The sequence below is a fragment of the Pseudopipra pipra genome, chromosome 6, assembly GCF_036250125.1.
Source record: "Pseudopipra pipra isolate bDixPip1 chromosome 6, bDixPip1.hap1, whole genome shotgun sequence".
NCBI classification, from domain to species: domain Eukaryota; kingdom Metazoa; phylum Chordata; class Aves; order Passeriformes; family Pipridae; genus Pseudopipra; species Pseudopipra pipra.
Window position 1 is genome coordinate 33,045,720 of NC_087554.1, and position 27,815 is coordinate 33,073,534.

General features: G+C 38.6%; 1 protein-coding gene across 10 annotated transcripts in view; it reads left to right on the forward strand.

Annotated features, from left to right (window-relative positions):
• The window catches only part of FMN1 (formin 1), a 187,712-nt gene that overhangs the window by 29,265 nt on the left and 130,632 nt on the right, over nt 1–27,815 (forward strand). For 7 of the 10 annotated variants that reach the window (XR_010431342.1, XM_064658464.1, XM_064658471.1 and 4 more), the window contains one exon: nt 17,632–17,807. Coding sequence is in view for 9 of the 10 variants with exons in the window: in XM_064658464.1 (XP_064514534.1) it covers nt 17,632–17,807 (176 nt within the window). In the remaining variant the exon portion in view is untranslated. Of the gene's footprint in view, nt 1–17,631; nt 17,808–25,085; nt 27,426–27,815 lie in introns of those variants that run through there. The other 3 variants (XM_064658469.1, XM_064658472.1, XM_064658473.1) reach the window with 3 other exon arrangements.

Here is a 27,815-nt window from a genome sequence, read left to right on the forward strand (position 1 = left end):
GTAATACATCTTTTTGCATAGGCTGAATAGTCTTGTACAAGATCTAAGTATTTCTTTATAATGCTTTTGTACCCTAATTTCCTGTCATATCCTTCTTTCATGGAATATGGACCTAATAATTTTTGTGCTAGTTTACTAAAACAGATGATTCTTTAAATCTGACACACAGTGAAACTACAGTTTTAAGTGTTATGAGTAAGATAAATATCACCATATAAATCCTCAGGGATTGTTTACATCTTTCTTTCCTGTGATTAATTTCTATTCCCCTTTTAAACTTATTTATGCAAGTTATACTTAATTATGCAAAAATGAAAGACTTCTTTCTAATGTCTAATTATGCAAAAATCCAAAGATAGGAAGAAAAATCTTAGGACATACTTCTTCAGGTTTTCACATTTTTCAATAATCTCTTACTTTTTAGCCTTCAGTTTTCTATCTTGTCCTCTAATTTATAGTATGAAAGACAGTGTTCCATTTCAATATTTTCCTTATATTTTTGCAAGTCATGGGAAAAAAAATATTCCTAATTTCATTGCTTAGTTTGACAGTCTTAATCCATGTTGAGAGTTTTTTCTCCATTCTGTGGATTAGCAAAAGAGGCCAAGCGTAATTAGCCCAAAGAGCTCTATTTTTCATCTCATCAGGCACTGAACATCTGTCAAGTCCTTTTCATCAAGGTGGTTGGATAACATTTAAACCATTTCACCTTGCAATGTAAACAAAAGATTTGTTTCCATTCTATTCAGAATTTGGTTGCCTGTAAGAACTTCGAGTTTAAAGGCTTTATTCAAAGGTTAGCAGAAAATGGGCTGTAGTTGGAAGCTATTTCAGATTTCTAGGGTGACATGAACTTCATAAGAGTTATCTCTTTTGTTAAAGATTTTGAGATAGCTAAGTACAGTGAGAACACTTTCTTTTATAACAGGACCAAAGTGAAATGTTTTTTTTTCTAGAACTGGCAGGAGTCTGGGTTTGGTTTTGTCTGTTTGTTTTTTTTTTTTAATTAAATTTAATAGGTGGGGTTTTTTCACCCCTGTTTTCCATGGTATTTCTAACCATACTAATTGACTTTCAGATCCTACTTTTTTACTCTCTGTGTAATGGTATTTCAGTTATAGTAATGTAGATGCTTTGTATGAGAGCTGTCATGTAGGATGTGTTTGCATGGCATACCCGGTCCGTGCTAGCCACCCACTGCTTTTCCAGTTTGGTGTATGAGACTCTTTGGATGGATACTCATCAAAGAGTTCAAAGAGTAGCCTGAGCTTGAACAAATCTTGCATATAGTTGCTAAGATATGTCTGCACAGACTTCATACATCTCTCAAAATCTTCATGGCAGGGCTGACATTACACAGCTTCTCTCACACCAGTGAGTTACAGTCATTCCAGCCTTGTGGCACAGAGCTCAGACCTGAAACTTTCCTCATGTGGGTTAGGCGTGACTATAGGCTTAAAGGGGATTTCAGGCTACAAGCAAGGCTGTGACATAGCCTAGGCTTGAGGCATTAATAATGTGGATGGTCAATGAGACAGAGCATAAAAGCAGGTTCAATTAACTTTGTAAAGTAAGTTGCAGCTCTGTCATCAGCAGGTTGAATTCTCTTATGTGTAACTCATTGACATTGATGTTAAATGTGCAAATTGGGCTGACAGCTGGGTGTTCCAGCAGAACAAATGAAAGGTTTCTTGGAATTCAGGTCTGCTTTAGCAGCTTTGGCTGCTAAAAACAACATCTAATGATACTAATATTTAAACAGTCATAGATTTGAATAGTTGTGGAAATACTTCCACCCATCTTCTCAGTGATGTATAGTAGCATGCTGCTTTGCTTTCTTACTCAGCGCTCATCCCTACTACACTCCCGCAACCCCTTCATTGTGTCTCCTTTACTTCTACTACTTTTCTCCTTCATCTGACTTACACTTTCCTATCTGTACACTTTGAAATATGGAAGCTCGTGCTTTGCTTATTCACATGAAATTATCTCTGCCACCCATTTCAATGCCCTAGGCAATTACCTGTAAGGTCATTTCACAAATGAAAGGAAGGAATGCTGTATTTGTGTTACCTCCTTATTGCACAAGATCTTTGGAAGGGATGTAAAAGCGTACAGAATGGAAAAAGCAGTTTTAGGTGCACTAGGGTGTCTGAGGCACAGGCATAGAGCTGGCAAATCTATGATAAATAAATCTATAATGATCCACATTTTTGTGGACCAGGATAAATTAATTTTAGCGTCTAACATTCACTTAGGCAACTGAATCCAAATAATTGTATTGTAAATGATGTGTCAGCTTTTTATTGCAGCCATGTTGTTAACTTCATCCAGCCAAATTATTCAAAAATTGATTCACTCCTTCAGAAAAAAAATTTTTTTAAAAACACATCTAGACTTTCATCATGCATTTTGGTGCTTTGTAGTCTGTTTGTTGTTCTAGAAATTGAATTCTGTTTAATTCTGCATTTTTTCTCCTAGGAACTACTTGTATTTCTGTATTACAATTCTAGTTAAGTATAATTCAGTCATTGTCTCTGTGTCAGTGCAGTAATGCACTTCATCTGACTTTCAACTATAAAACTTAATAGACTATGTTGGGATTTTCTGGAAAAAGATTTTAGGGTCCTCAGTTCACAGATATAGCATCCCCTTTTTTTAATCCTAGGAGGAAAATCAATGAAGTGAAACTAATTGTACTTCTCGGTGACACAAGTATAGGGCTCAGGAGGACAAACCTTAGAGGTCTTGGGCGAACGTGCATAATTTGCATAACAGGTTTACTGTTACAACAGAACTGTGAGAACAAAAATAAAGGGAAGTTATGCTTTTCATTTGGTTCCTTTGGCATCTACATGTTGAAGATGAAAGAATTTTAAAATATGAAGAATATCTTTCGTATGAATCAGAAATATGACCAAGAGCTTTTTGCTCTCACATTCGTATAGTGGTAGGATTCAGAATGGCGTATGTTATCACTGTGCCTTGAGAGAGAGAGAACCTCCCTTTTCAAGAACAGTACTGAATGCATGCTTAACTCAGAGTAAGACAGAGAGCAGGTATGTGCTTATGAATGACTTTAAATAGAAATGCTTTCCAAAACAAAATTATATGCTAGATGGCCAGCACTTGCGAAGTTGTAATTTTATATTTAAAGTAAATGTAATAATACTGGCAGCTATAATACCAGTAGTGACTGGTATTTATATCTGGTTCATTAGCATGCCAGTGAAAAATTTCATGTGACAAAAATCCATTTGGCTAATGAATCACCTTTTAATTAGACTCTGAACTTTTAAAAGAATACAGCTTGTTTTTTTCCTCAGTAATGTAATATGACTACATTAAAAAGTTGCAAAAATGAATTGAATGACAGAAACATTTTTCTAGTGAATTAAGCAGACCACTTGTTAGGTACTTAGACATCTAAGGCTTTATTTTACCAGACCTGACTGAGGCCAATAAAAAGGGCCATGTTACATAATGAAGAGTGTTTTCTTTTGTTTCATAATAGAACCCTTTGGGTTCAAGAAAGCCTTGATAAAGCTGAGATACTTGTGGCTTTTTTACAGTTATTTTCACATGCAAGTTTTACTGAACATGCATGTAGTATCTTGCAGATGTTATGCAATCAGCCATACACTGAAAAAATGTTTCCAAAAAAAGCACTCTAGAGAAAATAAAAAGCTGTCTCCAAACTTGACTAGTTTTAACATGTCGATGTGTCAGAGTTGAGACTGTGAAATGCTGCTTGTCATTTTGGCAGATACTTGTTAAAATATGAATAAATACAGACTGTATTAAAAAGAAATTTAGGCGGTAACTACTAAAGTAATGTAATAACACTTTTTTTGCATTGTTTCTGGTCTGCCATTTTGAGATTGCTATAATTAGGCAGTCCTTTATTGAAGGACTGAAAACAAAAGAAATGAGTGGTGTTGAGAGGTAGCTGTTCTAAAGTAGCTTGTTTCCTCATGTCTTCTGAAGCCTGCTCCCTGTGCTGTTCGCCTTTGATTTGTCTCATTTTCACTATCCCAACAGTTAACCCAGGCATAGTCAGTCTTCATCACTAACTAAAATTGATATTGCTGTGCCTGAGGATGCATATCCTGATATCCAACCTGACCTCTCTGAGGTCTAGCCAATGCATATGATACCATGCTGTTTTGGGAGAAGTGCTGTGAAGAACTGGAGAAAGCATTTACTAAGTAATAGAAAGGCAGGTGAACTTAAAGGAAATAAATAAGAAGCCATGCACAAAACCCCCACAATTTCACTTCATATATAAAATGAAGCTGACTATTTCACAGAATCACAGATTCAACCAGGTTGGAAAAGACCTCCGAGATCATCAAGTCCAACGCTTGATCCAACACCACCATGGTTACTAAGTGCCACATCCAGTCTCTTCTTAAATACCTCCAGGGGCAGTGACTCCACCACCTCTCTGGGCAGCTCATTCCAGTGTCTGATCACTCTCTCTGTAAAGAACTTCTTTCTAATGTCTAACCTAAACCTCCCCTGGCACAGCTTAAGACCATGCCCTCTTGTCCTACTGCTGGTTGTCTGGGAGAAGAGACCAACCCCCACCTGGCTACAACCTCCTGTCAGGGAGTTGTAGAGAGTGATGAGGTCTCCCTTGAGACCCCTCTTCTCCAGGCTAAACAACCCCAGCTCCCTCAGCCTCTCCTCATAGGACCTGTGCTTCAGTCCCTTCACCAGCCTTGTTGCCCTTCTTTGGACCTGCTCCAGCACCTCAATATCCTTCCTGAACTGAGGGGCCCAGAACTGGACACAGTACTCCAGGTGTGGCCTCACCAGCCCTGAGTACAGGGGAAGAATCCCTTCCCTGCTCCTGCTGGCCACACTGTTCCTGATCCAGGCCAGGATGCCATTGGCCTTCTTGGCCACCTGGGCACACTGCTGGCTCATGTTCAGCTTCCTGTCAGTCCAGATTCCCAGGTCCCTTTGTGCCTGGCTGCTCTCCAGCCACTCTGTTCCCAGCCTGCAGTGCTGCAGGGGACTGTTGTGGCCAAAGTGCAGGACCTGGCACAATTTCCTTTCATGTATGAGATCTTTGAGTCTTGACAGATAGTTCCATGTAAATATTTGTTGAAAACTTAATAGCTTTCCAAAAATCAGATTTGAAATTTTTAGAAAAGAAATAAACTCCAAAAACATTGTTCTACTTTACAAGATTTGGTGTTTCCAAACTTCAAATATCTCACAGTTCTCATTCTTTGTCTCAAAATGTATATGGTAAAACTGGCTCATGTTCAAGGAAGGACAACAGGATATTTTAAAGCACAAAAGAAAATTGTCTTTAACCTGGGAGAAAACCCCTAAAGATAACTGAAGTGCACCAAAGTGTTGACAGTAGAATGAATATGATAAACATACACCATCTTGTTTGAATGCAGAATTTTCAGTTGGCAGCAGTTTTTAACAGTTGAAGAGAAGTCACTCATGGATGCCACTGTAAGTTATTCTTGAGCTCATATGTTATTCATGTAGGGTATGTCTCACTACATGTTTACAAAAAAAAATGGAGGTACCAGGAAAACCATAAATCTAAAGGAATTAGTTCGAACCTTAATTTATTTTCTCAGTTTGAGACGATTTGGAGGGGTGGAGACCTCAGAAGTCTCCTCCCTCAGATTCAATACCCCTGGTTTCTCCAGTAGAGAGAGAGACCAAATACGCCCGGATGTAAGTGAAAAAAATAACTCTTTACTAAGAAGAAATGCTAATAACAATACTGATAAAACTGGGTTAAACAAACTGATGAGGGGAAACTTCCCAAGCCCTGTCCACAGGACCAAATTAGGATGGCAGCTGGCCTCCCCCACCTGGAAAAAACACATGTGGCCACAGGACAGAGATAAGATGACCACTCTTCCATGTGGTTTGCCTCTACCATGCCTGGAAAACCTGTCAGGAACGGTTGGAGAGTCAGCGGTGGTAGGAAATGGCAGATAGCTGGGATTTGTTACCAGCAGATGCTTGGTGCTGGAGTGAGGCTGCCCGTCAATGTCCTTGTGGGTCTTTGACGTACCTGTTTCTGAGGCAGTCAATGCCCAGCATACGGGGGGCATCTGGACCAGTCACAGTGGGGTTTTTCTGCCATTCTTTCCTGGCTAAGCTCAATTCAGCTTCTAACACTGTCAACTACTGGGAACACCCTGTCACCCCAGAAATGGAAATAGACTCTGCCCCCCCATGTCCTGATGACATTAAGGTATATTGAGCACCAGTGTCAACCAAAGCTTGAATTCTTGTGGTTCTGATGTGCCAGGCCACTGGATCCACACAGTCCAGTAGACCGTATTGTCCCTTTCCTCCCCTGCCTGGAGGCAGAGCCTCTCTAATCTTGTTCATCCTAGCTGCTTCTACCTCCCTGTGAATACATCTGGAATTCACAGGTGTATCCCACGTGATAACTAACAACATTACCATCACCATCATTAAGGTCCAGACAATTGAGACATGCTCTAGAATACAGGCCTTCCCCACCACCTCTCCTTCCTTACCTATTCCTTCTGAAGAGTTTATGCAACACTCCAATTGCATGTCATCCCACCATGTTTGCACAGTTTTCCTAATGCATGGTGGCCTCCAGCTCCTCCTCTTTGTTGTCCATGCTGCTTGCATTGGTGTAGATGCACTTGAGTTGGGCTATTGATCCCACCACTTTTTTGAATGAAGAAGCCCTAATTTTTATATAACTGTTCTCAGGCACTTCCATTCTAATACATCAGTATCCGCTGGGTCTTTGTTGCTGCATGAATCTCCATCCCCTACCTCCTCTGAGATGGCAGACTGAAGTACCTCGCTAGGACACCATCTCTCAAACATTGATGTGCTGCCCCCAGGCTTATCTCTAACAAGCCTGATTTTATCCTTTTCCCCCTTCAAATCTAATTTATAGCTCTTTCAGTGAGCCCCGCTAACTCTTGTGCAAGGATCCTTTTCTCCTCTGAGGCAGGTGTATTCCTGCAGCAGGCTTGGTGGTGTGTAAACTGACCTGTGATTACATTTCAAATTGTATTGAGTGATAAGTGATATTCTTGTTGTCTTTGCACTTGCACACATTCAGTATTTACATGGTTAAATGTTTTGATGGTCAAATTCTTAATTTTAGGATTTATCTTTTATTGCTTCTATCCTAAAGAACTTGCCCTCCCAGATAAGTATAGCTGTTTAAGCTGTTTGATTATATTCTTTGCCAAGAAAATCTTTCTGACTGGTACTTGTGGTACTTCCAGTGGAATCTTTTCACAGCCTGTTTCTTCTCCTTAATCTCCATCACCTTTCTCTCTCACTTTTATATCGTAGTTCTCCCTCTCCTCCTTCCTCTCATCTTAATCCTTGACCCTGGGCAACTTTCAGCCTGCTCCTCCATTTATTACTTCCTCTGCTTTGACTCTGTGTTTGGCGTGTTGACTGGCTCAGACACTGCCCCATTTCCTTCTGCCTTAAATATCTCACATCTCTTACTCCTTACACCTCAGATATTTTGGGAAGTTTCGGTGCTTGTTGAGAGACAAATAGTACAAGTCCTTCCCCATTAAAAATAGATTATTAATCTCTGTCTCTTTCGGTAAGTAGTTGAGCCTGACCCGTGTTATGTTGTTTGAAATATGTTACCTCTTTCTTTTTTAAAACTGTCAATTCTTGTGTGCTATGTTACTTTGTTTGTTTAGCATTAAGCACACTGCTAAGCACAAAATTTTAGTGGATTCTATAGCTTAAATCCGTCCAGTCTAGGAGTCTGACACAACTGTACGTGCTAAGTTACAGGATTTGGACATATAAAAATAGGTCTTTAAAAAAAGAGAAAGAAAATGAGAAAGGGAAAGAAAAAAATAAAAAGACAAAGAAAAAAACCCCAATAATAATGCTTCAATTCAGCAGATTTTTTTCTGCTTTGATTTTTTCTTGCCTTTGATTCTGCAGTTTCTATGTCAATATTTATTTTGCTTTTAAATATGTAAATGACCAGAAGTATTTCATAATTATAATTAATTCTGTATCTTTCTTTGGACTGTTACCACTTTCCAGGGAAACAACAAGCTAAAATGCAGTATATTTAGTACCTTTTCATTTATTCTAGATAGCTATTAATTTACCAGATCTGTAACTTAATAGATAACATTCTTGCAGATGTGAATTTGGGACTGTCTGTAGTAGGGAAAGGACAGATTTCACATTGGAATGAAGGCATGTAAGATGATATTTTGTTATTTAATAGGTGTTAAGTATTGTTATAGACTACAGTTGGAGCTATTATTGCTGTCTATCACATGAATTCAGTGCTTATGAATTCATCAAACTTTAATAATTTCAGATAAAAATATACATCTTGTGTGCTTATCTGAAACTGAGGGTTTTAAAATGTCAGCTGAATAGTTTACCTATGTGTGAGAAACAGGCCGGAGAAAAAAAATATTTTTACTACAACAACAACAAAAAATTGTTAGATTAAAAAATATTGAAGGAAGCTATTAAATTTTTCTGGAGGATCATTTTTGTCAGGATTATATTTCTGCCAAGTGAGGCTAAATAACGGGACTTCAAAAAAAATTCACATGTAATTGATTCTTATTCTTGATGTTTTTTGCAAAATACTACATCTCCATGGGCCGTGCTCCATGCATCTTGCACTGGTTCTTCCCACTACCACAGGCCTAGGCAGTGTACAAGAAGCTGGTGGCTTTTCTTTGAATGAAAGACAAGAGCTGGAATAGAAGTAAGGAGAAGTTGACAAGAAAAGGAGCCAGTTGTTAAGCTCATTCTTGAGTTAACATCTTGATGAATAGGTCCCAGAGGATAGATTGACACCATGTAACAGTGCAGAAATACCCCACTGGTGTGGAGTTCAGCTGGTGCACCTGTATGACATAGTCAGAATCAGGAAGAGATACTAATTTATGTCTGAAACTAGTATAGTTAACAGAATACAGGGCTGCATCAAAAGCTGTCCTAGCAGTATTACTAAATAGTACTAATATTAATTAGTACTATTAGCTATTGGATTAGTAGTTTTTATGACACTGACTCAGACATCCTTCTAGTTGGATGGAGAAAATTAGTGTTACAAAACTTTTTGTGGGGCTTTACAGAAGAAAATTATCTCAACAGATCTCTAGGTAAGTGAATTCTCTAAGTTGATTCTGCCCATTCACAGGATATTATGACTCTCACTCGAGATATTGCATATGTTAAAGCAGTCTGGACAGCATTGCTAATGAGGTTAGAGAGAAAAAGACACTGGCTGTCAAATCCTCACCTCATCTCTTGGGTTCTGCTGAATTGGTAATAAAACAAATGATCCTTTTGCTGCAAAGTCTTGTATATTTTGGTTTTCATGAATGTTAAGCAAGGTTGCTGTCTATTATCTTTGTTTCCTGATTGTCAATATCTTTTGGGCTGTCATGTGGCTTCCTGTTGGATAAAGGCATAAGAATGTCACATGCAATGTGGTGTTATTCCATGAGGAGGAGGAGGAAGAGCACAGATCATGTTATCATGTTAAAACAGTGTAGTTTTTCACTCATGAATCATATGCCCCATGGTCTAGATATAAATAACATACTCAGTGTTAATTAGTTTTCTTGCTATCGGTAGTGTCCCTGGTTACCTGTACAGGCTGTTCTTTTAATTATTGCTTCTGGTGCTTTGGCACATTTCTATCCATACTTCAGTAAGTCAAATCTTAATATCTGCACTAAAATATTTATAAAATAACATTTATTCAATGTAGAAGTGACCGAAGTGATGTTTGCAAATAGATTCATCAATGTTAAAGCTTATTTTAGGCAGTTTTCAACATTTTGAAGTGTAAGGTAAAAGATGTAGATTATTTAAAATCATTTATTGTCAAGGATTTTTTATTAATCTATTGCACAAACCAAATCTTTTTTGTGGTGACTTTTTCTTTCTAATAGGTGAGAGAAGAGTGAGAACCAGTGTATAACAGGAAATATTCTAAACAGAATAATGTAAAATATGTGGGAAAAATAATGTAAACACTTAAAGTCATTAAATAGCTTATTTCGTTTACTGAACCTGTTGACATTGTAGCCTCTATTCTAGCTTGCTGCCTAAAAAATGTTAGCTTTCCACTGTGTAGCTTTTTGTCTGGATTTTCTATATACTTCTTTATTCTCCTTATTGCACTAGACACAGGTTCCTAATCTTTTCAAAGACTATTGCTTGCAAGGACAAATCTTGCTAAACAAAATAACGAATAAAGAATTTAAATATCAGTCTCCTACTCCACATTCTTTTAGTTCACTGGCTAAGGCCACAGATTAGAAAACCAGTTGTAAAAAGACACAGTGAAACACACCCCATAGTAGACAGCAATTACAGTATTAGGCATGCTTCTGTTTTAGGTAGTTGCTTTGAGGGCAATCTATAAAAAATACAGTATGTGCTAGAAATTACTTCAGATAATGAAGGAAACAGTTGTAAACTGTTTTTTGGAAAATCATCATTATCTGTTTTAGAGCCCCACAAGACATTTAGCATATGCTTAATAACAAAAACATATGTGAATTGTCAGGTAGTTCAAAAGTTTTCTGTAGAATTTAATTTCTGTATGTCCACAAATGGCTAACTTGAGAAAGGTTGTATAATTATATGCTGATTGGTTATTTAACTATATTACTCAGGGTGTTATCCCCATCTGGAATTACTGTGAGCAGTGAAATTCTTTGGCATTAAAAAGGAACCTTTCAGTAAAAGTTCCTGGTATTCTATATAAATTCTATGTACAATTTATCACCTCCTGTGGGCAAATATCCTATTTCAAGTTCACACTTCAGAATAACACACTAATATTAGCTAGCCAGGTCTTATTTTCACTTGGTGATACATTTCTCTGTTAGTAATTGGATTGATTTGAAGCCTCTTAAACATTTTTCCTCCAATACTAGCAGTATTAAGTTGTATATACTGTTTGCCAGGAGAAATAGGACACAGCCAAAAGACAATAAATTGTTAATTGTTTTGGATATTGATACTTTAGGAGCTTCTAGCTTTCTCAGCATTACAAGGATCTCAACCACCACTCCAGGGCTTTCTTACCACACTCATCACTTTGAGGGATTTGATTTAAAAATTGTTCTAAGTACTGTACCCTTCAGTCCTCTTTGTAAGAGCTGTATAGCAAGTACCAGGCCTAACATTTGCTTTTAAAAATCCACAATTTGTCATCATGAAAAAGAATTTCTTAAATGTACTGTGGAAACAGAGGCAACCTGCAGCAAGGATTTTGCTAAACTACTTATAGTATGAATCACCTCATGCTATAATACAGATTCAATAAAACTATATAAACTACGGAGAAAGACGACACATATCATTGTTCCCAAAGACAGCATTTAGTATAATTTTCCAATTTCTCTACTCCTCCACTGAACTACAGATCTTCTTAGTCTTAAAAGGATTTATTCATCTACCTAGTACACATTGTTTACTATTCTGCACAGGCAGCTCCGTAGGTCTTCACATTCTATCCAATACAAGAGAAAGAACTGTATTGATGCTAAGATTTCAGTCTTGAGTCTCCAGGAGACCAAACAGGTTTCTTCTATTTGCTTCCTTCCCATAAGGGAAATCTGGAAAATTAAAAGGGAAGGAGGATAGCTTCCTCTAGATTTTTAAATTTCCTTTCAGCTTTTCTTATTTTTCTCTCTACTTATTCATATTTCAATAGAATCATAGAATCAGCCAGGTTAGAAAGGACCTCTGAGATTATCAAGTCCACCCCTTGATCCAACACTGCCATGGTTACTAGACAATGGCACTAAGTGCCACATCCAGTCTCATCTTAAAAACCTCCAGGGATGGTGAATCCACCACCTCCGTGGGCAGCCCATTCCAATGCCTGATTACCCTCTCTGTAAAGAATTTCTTCCTAATATCCAACCTAAACCTCCCCTGGCACACCTTAAGCCAGTGCCCTCTTGTCTTACTGCTGGTTGTCTGGGAGAAGAGACCAACCCCCACCTGGCTACAACCTTCTTTCAGGTAGTTGTAGAGAGTGATGAGGTCTCCCCCGAGCCTCCTCTTCTCCAGGCTAAACAACCCCAGCTCCCTCAGCCTCTCCTCATAGGGCCTGTGCCCCAGTCCCTTCACCAGCCTTGTTTCACTTCTCTGGACCTGCTCCAGCACCTCCATATCCTTCCTGAACTGAGGGGCCCAGAACTGGACACAGCACTCCAGGTGTGGCCTCACCAGTGCTGAGTACAGGGGAAGAATCCCTTCCCTGCTCCTGTTGGCCACGCTGTTCCTGAGACAGACCAGGATGCCATTGGGCTTCTTGGCCACTTGGGCACACTGCTGGCTCATGTTCAGCTTCCTGTCAATCCAAACTCCCAGGTCCCTTTGTGCCTGGCTGCTCTCCAGCCACTCTGTGCCCAGCCTGTAGCGCTGCAGGGGGTTGTTGTGGCCAAAGTGCAGGACCTGGCACTTGGCCTTGTTGAACCTCATCCCCTTGGAATCAGCCCAACTCTCCAGCCTGTCCAGGTCCCTCTGCAGAGCCCTCCCACCTTCCAGCTGATCGACACTCTCACCAACTTCATGTCATCTGCAAATTTCTTTAACTTTAAAATAGAATTTAACTGTAGAAAATCAAATCTTATTTTCCTCTGTGTCAGCTACTTACATGGGAACACTGAGTGCAAAATTTATGTTTATACAGAATTAATGTCTTTCTAGTAACAGATCTGAGATAACCACAGGTGGCATGTGGATGGAACTGTGCAATATCATCTAACTACAGAATCTGAAACTGCTGAGACTACTTCCAATGCTGTTTTTGAGATTTAATAAAATGGTGTGTGTAGTAACAGAGATATTTTAAACAGGAAAAATCAGAAAGCACTTACTGCTTAGAAAGAAAAAGGTCAGGCCAGAGGGATGGATCATGAAATTTGACATGCCTGTAGCAAAAAAATAATTGGTAGGATCTGCATATTTTGGATTCCCATAAATTAAAAAAAAAGTAGGTTGACTTTAAACTTTAGCTCAGTTTATCCTAACATTCCGCCAATGCTTTCAACAACATTGGTCAAGCCTAATCTATTTGAGCAAGGAAGTGTAGCCAAGACTATTTAATGTGCTGTAACTCACTGATGTAAGATCTTGCAACAGCTAAATCCCTAATAATCCCTAAGTAATATCATTAAGTTAGTAATATTTTAAGTCCTCAGTGTAGTTCTGATGTTCAAAGTGTTCATCTCTACTGTCAAAATGCTGCCTTTAAATAAGCAACTTTTGCATTTAGACTGTTTCAGTTTTGTGGTCCACTTGCTGAAAAAATCTACTTGGTTATTAATTTTGTTTCTTTTTTTCTAAAATTTAAGACCCGCAAAACTTTAAAGGTCTACAAAACGTTGCATTCAGAGACTCAATTTCCAACGGTGTGCAAGGACTTAAATTTTATTTACCTTCTTTTCACTCCTTTTAAGAAGAAAACAGTGAACGCAAGTGTCTATATCTAATTAACACAAGGTTTTCGTCATTCATGCGAGTGTTTATAACATTCAAATAGGCAATAGAATTCTACATTACATATAAGAAAGCAATCTAGGAAGAATGCAGTGTGATTAAAATATCAATATGTAGAATGACCAGTGGTCAGGAAACATAGCTAAAAAGAGAGTGTAAATATTGGCGTCAGACTTAAGTGTGTCGTGGTTAAGCAAACCATGTTCCCATAGAGAATGGATATCATGAGTCATCCTAATTCCTTGAACTAACAAAAAAAAATGTTTGAGAAGCTGATTTTTTCCCCAAGTTCTTTGTTCAAGACAGCTGAGAAAGTACAAACAGGCTTTCTATAGAGAGAGACTGCCCAGAGAAAACATACCATGTCCACAGAAACTGTAGAACTGTGTATTCCACAATGGTGAACTAACAGAAATGTATTACATGTTACCTAATGCACCTGTTTGCTAATTTAAGACTTCGTGTTTTAAAAGACTTTGTATGACAAGAATTGTAATTTGTACCAAGAAATTCAAACATATGAATAATTATATAATTATGTAAGTTCAGCATAGGACTAGAGGTTTTAGGAAATCCTGGATGTACTATTAATTATCACAGTATGATGGTGTGACCCTGTCTGTACCCCTGAGGTTTAAGTGCCTCATTTGTCTTACTTGTAAATGTGACAAGATAAAAAAGTTGTTTGCTTACACTCACAAAGTCTGCATGGTAAAAATTGCCAAAGAAGCATTAAGTATTTAATCTTCCTGCATTTACATTGCTGTCTTCCTTTCCCTAGGGACAATAGATAGCAACAGACCTGTATTTGGGCAGTCTTCTTTGTACATGTAATGCTCATAGGAGGCACTCCTAATTGGTATAAACTGTAAAATCTGGAACTCAGTTTGAGTAGCCACTGGACTTGTTTGAAGCCTTATTTTTTCAGAGGAGGGGGAAAAAAGATGTCAAATCAGTTCAGCTGGCTAAAAGATAAGCATATGGATTTTAAAAGTTCCAAAATGTAGTCTATAATTGAATGATATATACATTTCTTTGCATATGCATGCATAAAATATATATGACTTTTTTTTAAACACACAGTGCATTGCCAATTTAAAAAAAAATTCTTTTCTGGGTAAGTGTAAGTAGCAGTAAAATCCATCTGTTGGAACTGACAGAATGGTGAACTTCAGGAAAAAATATGACCAAGCATTTAAGATTTTGCTTAAAATAGAATACTTAGAGAGAGGGTTAAACTTCTCCTTTCATATTCCACTGTCTGCTGAGGTGGATGGGTCCCTTACCATAGAAGTGGTTGTATGCTAATGGTTTGTGCAGGTGAGGACTGATTCAGGGCAGAATGGGGTCATCAGCTACCCAGATAAATGCATAGATAACAGAACATTAAGTTATAATTGGAATAGAGTGTGAAGCATGGAGGCTTGGTAACAGACTTGGGAGCAGTCTGCCAACAGCAAAAAATGCCATAAATTAATATGATGGTGCATAAAATTAAATCTGGACAAAAACTGAATCTCTGCAGCTGAGGGAGGTACTAATTTTTCTAGAGGCCCAGAAAGCATTTGGCAGGCTAACTGTTCTTAGCTGGGTCACAGTTAATTATGGGAAATACCAGCTGCTGCAAGAAGGAATTCTGATTGTGGCCTCTTGCTACAGCTCTGTATCACTTAATGAATCAATGAAAATTATTTCAATGACCATATTATGGGTAAAATTCACTGCCACAAAGGAATTTTCTCTTTAGGTGTAGCTGCTGTAGAACAGATATCTTGACAAGCATAGATAAAAATTGATCCAAACATACTGCCAACGACAAGCTGTAATTAAGCTTTGAAGTATTGAAGGCAATGCTGAGCAAGATGGGCAACCAGTAATGGGGGATTAGAAAATTAAAATGAATTCCCAAAGAGCATTGCATTAAAAATAGTACTATTTCCTGGGTTTTACTATGTATATTTGCATTTTAATACTGTTTTAATACTACATTGTTTTATGAAAGCATGTATGTTTTTTATAGATTATATTACATTATTCCAATTTTTTGTGATGAAAAATCAGTAGATACAAAATTTGCAGCACTGATACATGACAGAAATCAAGAGAAACACCAAAAGATGGCACGATAGATTTGCTAGCATGATACAAATAATGTTCAATTACCTTAAAAATGGTGATTTTTACTGTTTCTTCTCCACTTACTTGAAACTTTCTATTTTCCATATGTCATAATCACATAAAGTAGGGTGGCCAGAGATAACAGGGCTAATTGTACAGAGCAATAAAAATGAGATCAAAATTCAACTGATACATTTTATTCAGCTTATTATACTTCCAAGCATAGTATTTGCATTTCTGATCTTAAAGTTTTCTAAATATCAGAATGACTTATGCAATGACATACAGGCCAACAAGAAAAATATTTTATGAAATATGTAGAAATATACAGAAAAGCAATGATTCAGAAAGTCAGAAAGCAAGTCTCTTTTTAGATCCCTGATCTTAAAGATAGCACATCTGGACTTGAGAATGTCATAAAATGTGCTGTCTTGTGTTTGAGTATCTTGATACTCTTGATTCTTGATACTTGAATATCTTCATATTATACACAGTGCATAATTTCAAAACGTGTAAAAGTATGTGTAATACTCTTTCCTCTTTTTGCAGAAATATTGTCTTTTGATAGGATTTCACTTTGAGATTTCATGTGAATAAGCAGATGAGTTTATTCACACAATAATAACTGATTTGTATTTTGAAGTGTTGGCCATTTTACCAGGTGTTCTACATTACTATGCTTACTGATACAGTGTGGCACCTGAATTTTCTGGAGCTGTAAGCTAACAGAAGTTTTGAAAATCAGCCTATATTTAAGCCAACATTCTTACAGCTGACAGCCCTAGTGCTACTTTTTTAATGTGGTCTTTTAAAATTAGGGAAAAAGAAAAAATCCAACCTTTTAAAAATTACAAAATTGTAAGTGCAGTTCATAGATTCATAGAATGGCCCGAATTGAAAGGGACCATAAAGATCATCTAGTTCCAACGCCCACCCCATGGGCAGGGACACCTTTCACTAGACCAGTTGCTCAGAGCTCCTTCCAATCTGACCTTAAATACTTCCAGGGTTGCTTTTATAATGCTGAGCTACAATATGCAGCAGCCAGGAATTATGCTAGTGTCTGAAGTTTCCAGTAAAATGTTCTAGGATGGATGTGTCTGTGTATATGGAAGAGTGTATATGTCCTAGAGAATATAGAAGGAGGTGTATGTTTCCTATATCATATCCTATATCATATCAGACATTACACTTCAGAGAACACACTGACTTCATGGAATTCATTATTCTTCTCATTGTTACAGTAGAGGCTATCATGCAGAAAAAGGCATTTTTGGAGGGGACTAATAAACCAGCAATTCTATGAATGAGGGAGAGTGCTGAGTGGTTCTAGTGCATGACATAGAGGAGTATACTCTTGGCTATCAGGTTTTGTTGTTACCTCTCCCACTAAATTCATGTCTGTTTGTAACTAAACAGTTCCAAAACCAGGTTGATACTATGTTTTAAGGTTAATGGAGCAAGGCAAAGTGTTAAGTATCACTTCTGATTGAAAAACTCTGCTTTCTATGCATTTGGTGTAAGGGACTTACGTGGGTTGGCACAGTGCCCACTAAGGCTGTGTTTAGCCAACGTCAAAAAGTTTGTCTAATCAGTCTGTGTAGTTTTTATACTTCACACCCACCTCTGAAATGCGTGTGTCTAATTAGCACATTCAGAAGGACGAGTAAGAGTTCCTTCGCAGAGCTGTTGAAAACTCAAGCATCTTACACACAGTCTGTCTGTGTATGGGGGAAGACAAGCAGGCCACTTTTTTTTAATGCTACATCTGTCCCACAAAATTAAGAACAAAAAGATTTTTTTTCTGAGTGAAAACAAAGTTTCTACCCCATTTATTCCATTCTGGTTTTTTTTAAACAAATAGGAGAACTGTAAGTGCAAGTGTTCGTAGCGTGTACCAGAGTTTCAAAAAGATATATAATTTTCTGTATCCAGGGTTTATCTGCAGATGCATAGAATTATTTTATTTAATTTCATTTTACTTGGGCCTTCCAGCAGAGTCTGCTTTAAAGGATGACATCACTGAAGGGCTGACTAATTTGGATGTGGCAAACAGAGATGAAGATACTTGGGTTCTGGATTGCAGATTGGGGCACTCCAACTCATTTACTCATTCAAGTGATAAAGAGAAGATCAACAGAAACGTGTTGCATTTGAGCCTGGAACTGAATGTGAGTACGACTCTATTCATGCTATATTGGGTTTCAACAAGCATTTATTATATATAATTACATTTTTGGTATGCATTTATTTCGTGTCTGTCTAAAAATTTTGGATGGGATGAAGTTTTCCAGATGGTCTGTGACTCCATGTATCTTTGTGCAGCTAAGCCTGAAAGCAATACATAAAGAAAACTTTTGGAACTATATAAGTAGATTAAGATACATGATGTGTCACTTCTAAAATCTTGATGGGTGTTTAGTTTAAATTAGTTACTTCCTGGAAATGCATTGCAGGAGCTAGCAACTAGGAGACAGCAAGGGTAAGTACCAGGAAGATTCAGGTCAACAAGCTGTGTGTGTGCACATGTGCACACCTCTGTGTGTCTGTATGTGTGTGTGTGTATGTGCATGTGCTTCTGTCCATCTGCACAGCCCAATACCCAGTTTTCGTGCAGCTGAACTGGTACTGGAGTCAGACGGGCCATGCGTTTGACAGGAAAAGTTTCTAAACTTCCTGGGATATAAACCTCTGAGGCTTCAGAAGGCAAAATGAGTTAATTACAATGTGAGACACTTCAACATGGCCCAGCTTAATGTAGCTGGAAATATTTACATGCTCCCAGGGTGAGCAGTAAGCAGCCTACAGATAGACATGTTTTGGCAGAAGTTTTCAAATTGGGAAAAGGGACAGAATGTAATAGAAGAGGAAAGAAACATGGAAGGGATTGAAAAGGTTGAAAGGGTTGAAAGATATTGTTTTAAAGACTAGACTACCTAATACAGTTTGTACAAAGAAACACTAACAAAATTTATGTAACAGTGACATCTATTGGTAGAAATACCAGAACTGACTTAGAAGTACATTTAAAATGCTTTTAATGGTGTTTAAAATCACCATTGCTATTCTCTTGAGCTTGTTATAAAATTGATTTCTTGTCCTAATCTTCTTTTCCTAAAATAACTATTTAGAATACTGTTGTACTACTGTGAAAGTACAGATTTATTTATCCTTGTAGTAAAATGATGAGATGAAGACAATTAACTGGACTGAGAAGAATTGTGATGTAGCTATTATCACTGCTAGAAATATATACTACAACAGTCCATGAGGATACTTTGTCTGCATTTACAGTCCTTGTATAGAGCAGGAGGAGTTACAAATTAAAAGCCATTTAAGAACAACATTTTGAGTCAAGTAAGAGATATCTAAGATTAGTAAGCAGAGATATCTAAGATTAGTAAGCAGTTTATTTCAATTTTTCTTACTTTTTCTAAAGAGACATTTTATGTCTAAAAATCTAATTCATTGCATTATGAAAAATTTAGTAACTTCAGCTTCTTGTAGTTAACAAGAAAGAATATTTATTCCACTATTTTTAAAAAATTCAGAACAAAAGCCTTAATTTCAGTTAAAAAAAGGGTGCTCAGCATGGGCTGATGGATTGTTAGGGACTCACTGAGACACTTTATCCTGCAGCTCACTCCCTGGGACTTTTCTGAAAGTCTTTTAGAACAGAACTCTGGGTTGAATTACAGAACCCTTGTATCTCCAAGACGAGTCCATGGGATTGGAGGAGGAGCTGCCAAAAGAATTGTAATGAGAAGACTGCTGCAGTTGCTGCCATCAGAATCTATTTGGACTGCAGCATTGCTATAAGCAGCCTGTAAGAAAGATAATGGCCAAAAACAGGCTGCATGAGTTGCTGTGGTGAGAGCAACCCCTGGGCGTTCCCTTCCCCTAAAGGGTGGGATGTCACACCCAGATACTGTCTTCCCTATGCAGTCATCACACTGGACAGCAAGACAACTTGGAAAAAAATGTGCCAGTATCTAGAGGGTAACTCAGGAGCAAAAATGATGTTTCCAGGAAATAGCATCTGAAATGGACCTATTTATTTATACACAGTTGCACTACACCCAGTCATGTGATCTATGGCCCTTTCCTGCTGTTGGAAGAAAAACTTTAGTCTGACTGTTCAAAAGTTTGGCACTACCATTTTATAATTCAGTTTTATTGATAATAATGATGATGTGAAAAACAAAGCTATTTATTGAATTTTCTGCTTTCTCTGGATTATGAGTATCCTAACATTAATGTATAATATACTTGTATATGTTAATATATAGATATACCAGTGTTTGCTTATAGAATCCCTTGGGTTGAAAGGGACCTTAAAGATCACCTAGTGCTAAGCCGCCTGCCAGTCTTTCACTAGACCAGATTGGTCAGAGCTCCATCCAGCCTGGCCTTGAACACCTCCAGGGATGGGGCATCCACAACTTCTCTGGGCAACCTGTTCCAGTGCCTCACCACCCTCACAGCAAAGAATTTCCTCCTAATATCTGATCTAAACCTACTCTTAGTTTCAGTTTGAATTTATTCTCCCTTGCCCTGTCACTACATGCCCTTGTAAATATTATCTCTCCATCTGTCTTGTAGGTTCCCTTCAGATACTGGAAGGCCACAATTAGACTACCCCAAAGCCTTCTCTTTTCCAGGCTGAACAAACCAAATTCTCTCAGCCTTTCCCCATAGGAGAGGTGCTTCATTGCTCTAATCATCTTGGTGGCTTCCTCTGGACTCACTCCAAAAGGTCCATGTCTTTCTTGTGCTGAGGACCCTAGAGCTGGATGCAGTACTCCAGGTGGGGTGTCACACAGGCAGAGGGGAGGAATTCCCTCCTTCGACTTCCTGGCCACTCTGCTTTTGATGCAGCCAAGGACATGACTGGCTTTCTGGAAGTGCACGTTGCCGGCTCACATCCAGCCTCTCATCCACCAGCACCCCGAAGTCCTTCTTGACAGGGCTGCTCTCAATCTGTTCATCCCCCAGGCTGTACTGATACTGGGGGTTGCCCCAACCCAGGGGCAGCACCTTGCACTTGGTCTTATTAAACCTCATGAGATTCCTACAGGCCCAGTTCTCAAGCTCTTTCATTATATTATTGAAAACATTTTTCTATGTTTCTATTCTACTGGAAGAAGGTAGGTAAAGTAGATGAGGGAGAAAGTGAATGAATTCTGCTCTAACAGGAATTTTAAATGCAGTCTATAGCAGAAGCATGAAAAAATCCTGCATAGATTTTAAATCTTACACATGGAGAAGATATAGAAATATGGAAGATAATGAAGCAAAATGGAAATGCAAGTCCGCCCTATTTTTTATATGGCATTTCATCTCAGATAAAAAAATATATAAGTGAGATGTGAAAATTCAGCTAAAATTACTATTAATAGCTAGTAATTACTTAAAAAATTATGGTAAATTAATGTAACTCTGGATTTTATTTTATAAAGTTTTTTGTTTAATGTTTAAACTATTATATCATACTGTAGATGGGGAGCAAAAGGCCTATTGAAAGGAGATGAAGAGAGAGCAACCTAGAAAAGGAAAAAGATTAAAAATTCATCTCCATTCTTTGTTACACTGAGTACCAGCCTTTGTGCCTTAATGCACAAAGATCTTACTTAGTTTACTTACATAGTTTATAGTGATCTTCTGTTCTCTGTCTTTGTTACTTGTAAGTCTGCTTGTATTAACTAGATCAGCCAATACATCTTCCTACAAGTTCTGCCTCAGAACTACCACTGATTTTTCATATGATGGGTTTTACAGGCTAAATGTTTCATACATTTATTGATACAGTATGCACTCCTTCAGAATAGTAAACTGACTTTCTTAATGTCCTTTCTGATTTTATAAGCATATAGCTATTAGTCTTTTTTCAAATTCTTTTAAGTAGTCCATATCTCAATGTCAAGCAGAATTTAGATGAAGATGTTAACAAAAGACTTTGCAGTTATACAGACCTCTACACCAAACGTGTCTGGTGTCCATGCATTCTGTTAACATCATGTAATACAGACTTTTGATAAGAATTATCAATCTCTGTTTCTATTGCTATGTCTAAAATTAATTACTTAAATTTAAAGAAATTATGTCGGTAATACCCAGATCCTCCAAACTCAGGAAAATTGCTCACATAAAACTGAGAATAATGATCAGTCAAGGACTTAGAGGTTTTCTTCCATCTTCCATGCCTTTTCTCTCTTAGAGCATTTAAAGAGATACTAAGTATAAAACAAGATAAACAGCAAGAGAGAAAAACAGGAGAGCAGGAGAATATTAAGACCACTATCAATTCTGCACAGTAAATGTTGGGCTGGGGACAGGGCAGAGGGCAGGACTGTGTCAGCTGAGCTTCAGATCAGTTCAAACCACCCAAGCTACAGCCACAATCTGGTGCTTCATGTGGCTCTCCCAAAGCCTGACACAATTGCTGCATACTTGATTCTATTACTATTTTCAAGAAATTATGCAAACTTTTCTTGATGTGAGGTTCTTTATTTTGAAAAAGCAGTAGAAACATTGTTTTCTATTCAGTTTAGGCACTTGGCTGTTTTGTAGAATGTGTCTTTCTGTCCTATTCGTGTTTATCTAGTTTGTTACTACAGTCATCTGAAAAGGAAATATGAATAGATATGGGGTCAGGAAGTCTTGAGTCCTGCCATATGATAGTGATAGAAATCAGATCACCTTATTCTGTCTTAATATGTGTTTTCTTCAAGGCTGGTTTTAAAACCTACTTCACAAGCTCTTAAACACCTTGAGAACAGAACTGGAGTGAGTTGTAGGTGTGACTTCTGTCTGTGATGAAATGTAGGTCAAAAAGGGTGTGGATTATTAAATGTGCTTTAAACTCTAAGGAATGGTTGTCCTTTTGTATAATTAGTGCATTGACTGCCCTGAAAGTTGCTATGACAGGTTTTAAGGGCTTTTCTGAGGCACCAGAGTGTTGTCGGTTTTATGAAGTAAAGAGGCTTGTAACATTATCATAACTGATTTCTTCTAGAGATTTTGAAGTTGTTCCCTTAGATGCAGTGTTACAGCCTGTTCAGAGAGACTATCCTTATGAGATCCACCCAGCATTAAAACACTTCTGCCAGCAAACTGGCTGTCTCATTTGCACATCACAATATGATGATCCCTTTTATGTATAAAAATATTAATGGGCACATATTGATGTATGTATTTTACCTAGAAACACTCTTGGGTAAGTAACCAATATGCATTTAATTATCAGCTATCCAGTCCCTCAACAGGGGAATGTCCACTGGGCTGATCATTAGAAAGTAAGAAACAAGTCCTTACAAAAGCCTTATTTGAGACTGGGGGTTTATGGACCGTGTGGTGAATTTGAGAGATTGACTGACTTCCAGTTTTTGATCATTCCTCCAGGGGTAGATATCGAGATGAGTTTCTTTGCTCGTCCTAAAGCTCAAAAAGCTTGAAAGTTTCTTCACACTTCCTAGAGTTTACTACAAATATAGGTACATATAAAGCAGTATCATTTTCTGCAGGCTTGTGAGATTACCTCTGGTTTTATAAAGTATTATTTTTACTTCTGGAGTTTTAATTATTCAGTATTTAACTCTGGGATTCCTAGCATCTCAATACATGGTCTAGCCTGACACCTAATGCACCATCCTTTTCCTATTAATTTGATCCTTGTCTTCTAAATTTTTTTGGGATGTTGTTTAGAAATAAAGTATGAGATTCCTGTTTTATGTTCACTTTAAAACTAAACTTTTCATATGTCCTATTAAAATCTTGAGTAATTAAATAGTAGCTATGATCAGTAACCTTATATTCATATGACTGTTACAGCTTGGTGACCCTTGTTTATTACAGAGAAGTGTAAGTTGCTGTTAATATTAACAGATAAATAAATAGATAAATCTGATTAAGTATGTTTAGTTTAAAAGGTATCATGAAGCTGTTCATAATGGTATATTTTTTGTTAGTGACCAAAAAAACTGTTCTTGAAAATATGGTTTCATGTTTATCCACCATATGTAGTTAACCAAATCCCAAATAAATAGGCACATAAATAAATAAATAAACAAGACATAACCATAGAAATTATTAGAACAATGACCAACTAGTCCTGTGATTGAACATAAAAATAGATGTAAATTTAAATGTAGGAAACTTTGGTTCAGTGTGATCACTTTGCTCCAGTTATTTTGTCATGAAATGAAATTTAGAATTGCTGTAGCTTTCCCTTCGAGAAATTTTGTCTTGCTGGAAATCACCAGTGCTGAGGTAGCTTTCTTCCACCTGTTTTTTAAATCCTAGGATTATAAGAGCAGGTTGGTGTAGAGAGTCCTAAAGACTCTGTGTCTCTTTCCTTACGTAGATCTTCTTTTTATGATATTAATCTATATTAAGCCTAGAAAATCAGGGGAGCCATGACCCATCAGTTGCTTCTGACCTTTGCACCTGATGATTAAGCATAGCGGATAAGCAAGTCCGGAGCTCACTACAGGAAATGTCAGGCAGTAAGGCAGAAGACATTGCTCTGTGTTAAATCACAGATAAAGATGGGAATGATTGCAGTGCCCTTTGTCTACAGGTATGCACACAACCCTGTAATTGAAAAGGTGTCTGTAAGCTTCATCTAAGCCCTTAGTATTACAATATGATTTTCAGGAAACTTTCTTCCTAGGGGAGATACCAATGAGTTTTGCTGTTGACTTTATGATCTTTTATAATATATTGAAAAGATAAACAAATGTTTTTTGCGTGGTCTACATTTTTAAATATCAAACTGAAAGTTAAATGTGTTGGGGTACTTTGTTGTTGCTTGTTGTCTGTAATATTCAGCTTTTCAGTAAATGTTTTTTGGAAATCACACACAGTGATGTGATCTGCAGCTGATTTCCCTGTGAAGGACAACTTTCCCCATGGTGCTTGTTTAAGATTACTCATCACAGCTAAATGGTCGACTGTAGAATGACTCTTTAACTTGGGTGCAGAAAAAAAAATGGTATCTTTGTATTTCTAAGGTACCAGTGTGGAAATTTGACTAAACAAACTTCTTAAAGGCTTGGGAATAAGAAGAATATAAATTCCTGCAGGTTTGCAGTCTCTGTAATTCCAAAAATAAGAAAAATAACAAAAGTGGGGACTTGTGATGGGAACCTGGCCTAAATATTACTGACTTTCTGAATATCAAAGATGCTTAGAAGCATTTCATACTTTCTTTATATGTACTAGTAAAAATATATATAGTATCCCTTAACAAGTTAATAATGAGTTAGACAGTCTTGAAAATTTCCTTCAAGTGTTTTTGCCCGTATTACCTAAACAAATCTCACACATATAGCAGTACTGTAGCAATATGTAGAGAGATGAAAATTATCCCAGAATACGTTAGCAGAGATTGTTCTGGTTTGGAACGATCCAAGGCTGGTGCGGTGCGAATGGACAGCCCGTCCGATTTCCAAACAGTTAACTCGGCCCTCCTGGGCGCGGGCCGTGCTCCCGCCGCCCAGCGCTCCCGGTCCCTGGGTGCGGCCGGAGTCTCTGATAAGTACCTGTGTGCACCTCACTGCAGTAGCTGTGCAGAGCAAGGACAGTGGTAATATGAAACCAGTCTCGTTGGTTTTTGTTCGTGGCCCTGGAGGCTGAAATCTGCATTCCAGATGAAACCTGCAGCAAATCGGAAGAGAGCCTCTTTTTTCCTGCTTTCCTCGTCTTCAAGGGCGCTCACCCGAGTTGGCTCTGCCCGGCCGGGCAGTGGGGGCTCTGAAGAACTTCGGGAGAAGGCATTGGAAACTTCAGATTCGTCACCTCGGGTTTCCATTTGACATATTTTGGTGGTTATGGATTTACAAAAGAAGTTCTTTTTCCGTGTGGAAAGACTATGCAAAAGAATCCGTCAGGAGTTTTCTGCTGAAAGCCACTCGGCGCTGGCGCACCGGGACAAGGAAGTAGCGAGCGGCTGCGCGGCGCGGCGCGGCCCGGCGGGGCGGCTGCTGTAGCCGACGGGCGCTGCGGGCTGGGCGCGTCGGGAGCCGGGGGCGCGCAGCCCGTCGGGGCGAGGAGCCCCGCGGGGACCGTTGGCCGAGGTTTCAGCTGAGATTAGCGCTGGGACAAACCCCTTTGTGCGAGAGAACAGGTTCCAGGCGCTGCCGAGAACTTTTTTTTTTTACGGTGGGTCTCTTTGCTGGTCCCGCGGTAGAGTTCGGAACACCGACGGCCGCGGCCGGAAGGAGCGGCGGGGCGGCCGGGGCGGCCCGGCCGCGGGGGCGGGCGGCTTGCGCGGGCCGGGCCGGGCCGGGCCGGGCCGCCTGTTGCAGCCAGTCCCACCGGCCGCCTGAATGCGCGTAGTGAGTGCTCAGCAGTCAGCAGCACTGCTAGAAGCGAACCTATTCTGCGCTTCACGCAACATGGAAGAAGATAATGGCGTGCCCGATTGTAGCGAGCTTTTACACATGAAGAGTACAGCAGAAACTGAGCCTGACCCTTTCACCACATTTTCTGTAAAAACACTGTTTGGATTTACAACAAAGTTTGAATCTACAGGTTCCAAAGAAGAAACAGTGCTTAAAGCATTTCAGCCTTTGCACAGCAATATAAACACTCATGCTAACACCTGGCATGAGAGGAATGATAATGGTTGTAATGACGACTCAGAAAATCAGCAGAGCATGAATAGTACCAGTGGCCGAGCTGACCCAATGTCTAGCAGGCAAGCAGGCCTGGAGCTGGAGTTAGCTGACCAAAACGAATTACTTCTTCAGCATTTAAGGTTTGTACAGACTTCTTTGTCTGAATCGGACAATGATGACAAGGATGCTATTCTCGTACAAGGTACTTTGGTTCATACAACAAGTGACACAGAATCGGACACAGAGAGTAAAGACCTAAACACCGATGAAAACAATACAAGCAAATATGGGCGAAATAATGCTGCTTTGTCTGCTGAGGCTTTGGACAGTAGCAGTCAAAATAAGGAAGATTCAGAATCAGAAGAGCACAGCAACAGTGATGACGCTGTGGATGCAGATGACATTGAGTTATATCCACAATTTTCTAAGCAGCTCCCAAACGAGCTGGATAGTATTTTAGAGCATGACTCCAATGGAAAAGACAAAATGTTAATGGATGAGCAATTCAGTTGCTTGCTTGCTACAGGGGAATGCCCTCAAGAACTTTCAGATGAAGAACAAAGACCTTCAGTTGATAATATATCACTCCAAAAACCAGCACTGGCTGAAAAGACTTTCCAGCTGCCTGCCTTCTTTAGTGGACTACGTGTGAGGAAAAAGGGACTAACCACGGAAGATGTGGAAACTGTTACAGAAATTAAACCGAGGGAGAATGATTTAGCTCTGCTTAAATTACGACAGCCTGTTAAGAAATCCGGTATTGCATCAGGTTTGACCATTAAAAAAAAATCATCTGAACCTAAAGCAAATCCAACTTTCCTGGAGCAGCTCTCGCACTTGTTAAACATAGATGTCTCCAAGAATGAAGGTAGAACTGAGGACTCTGGTGAGGCATCTGGGGAGACCGAGGACAGCGATGAAGCTCAAGAGAACAAAGCCTCCAGCAAAAGAGAACCACGATTTCCCTCTGAGGAGATAAAATCAAGCCCTGCTGAATCTGCACTGGACGTCTTTAAAGCTTTATTCACACGGCCTCCCAAGAAAGAAACAACTGCAGATACTTCAGAGCTGGAAGCCATAAAACGCAAAATGAGAAATGAAAAAGAGTCCTTGAAAGCTGTATTTGAAAGGTCAAAATCAAAACCTGGGGATGGACCATCAGACAAATCTGTAGGTTGAATTGTTTTTCCTCCTTAGATCTGGAAGTAGAAGTATAAAAAAATAATGTCTTGTTTAAATATTATTGGTGGAGATGTCAGGATTGCCCTCTTCTTTTGGCAGTCTCAGATTTTGAATTCCCAGCCGAGGAAATCTTGGGGCTAATTTGTCAAAGGTTTTGATGATCTACAGTTGTGGCAGAATTTGGCTGCAGCTCACAGTGACAGTTAAAGCCTTTCAATTAGAAGTGAGAACTTAAAGATCAGTTTCTGATTTTAAAAAATCTCTATGTAACAGTTCCCTAGATGTTAAGTATGGCTTTAAATCGGTTTGGTGCTGCAGATATTTACTGTAGTATTATTTAATAGTTTCTCAATCCACTCAGTTTTCTTTCATTTAGTT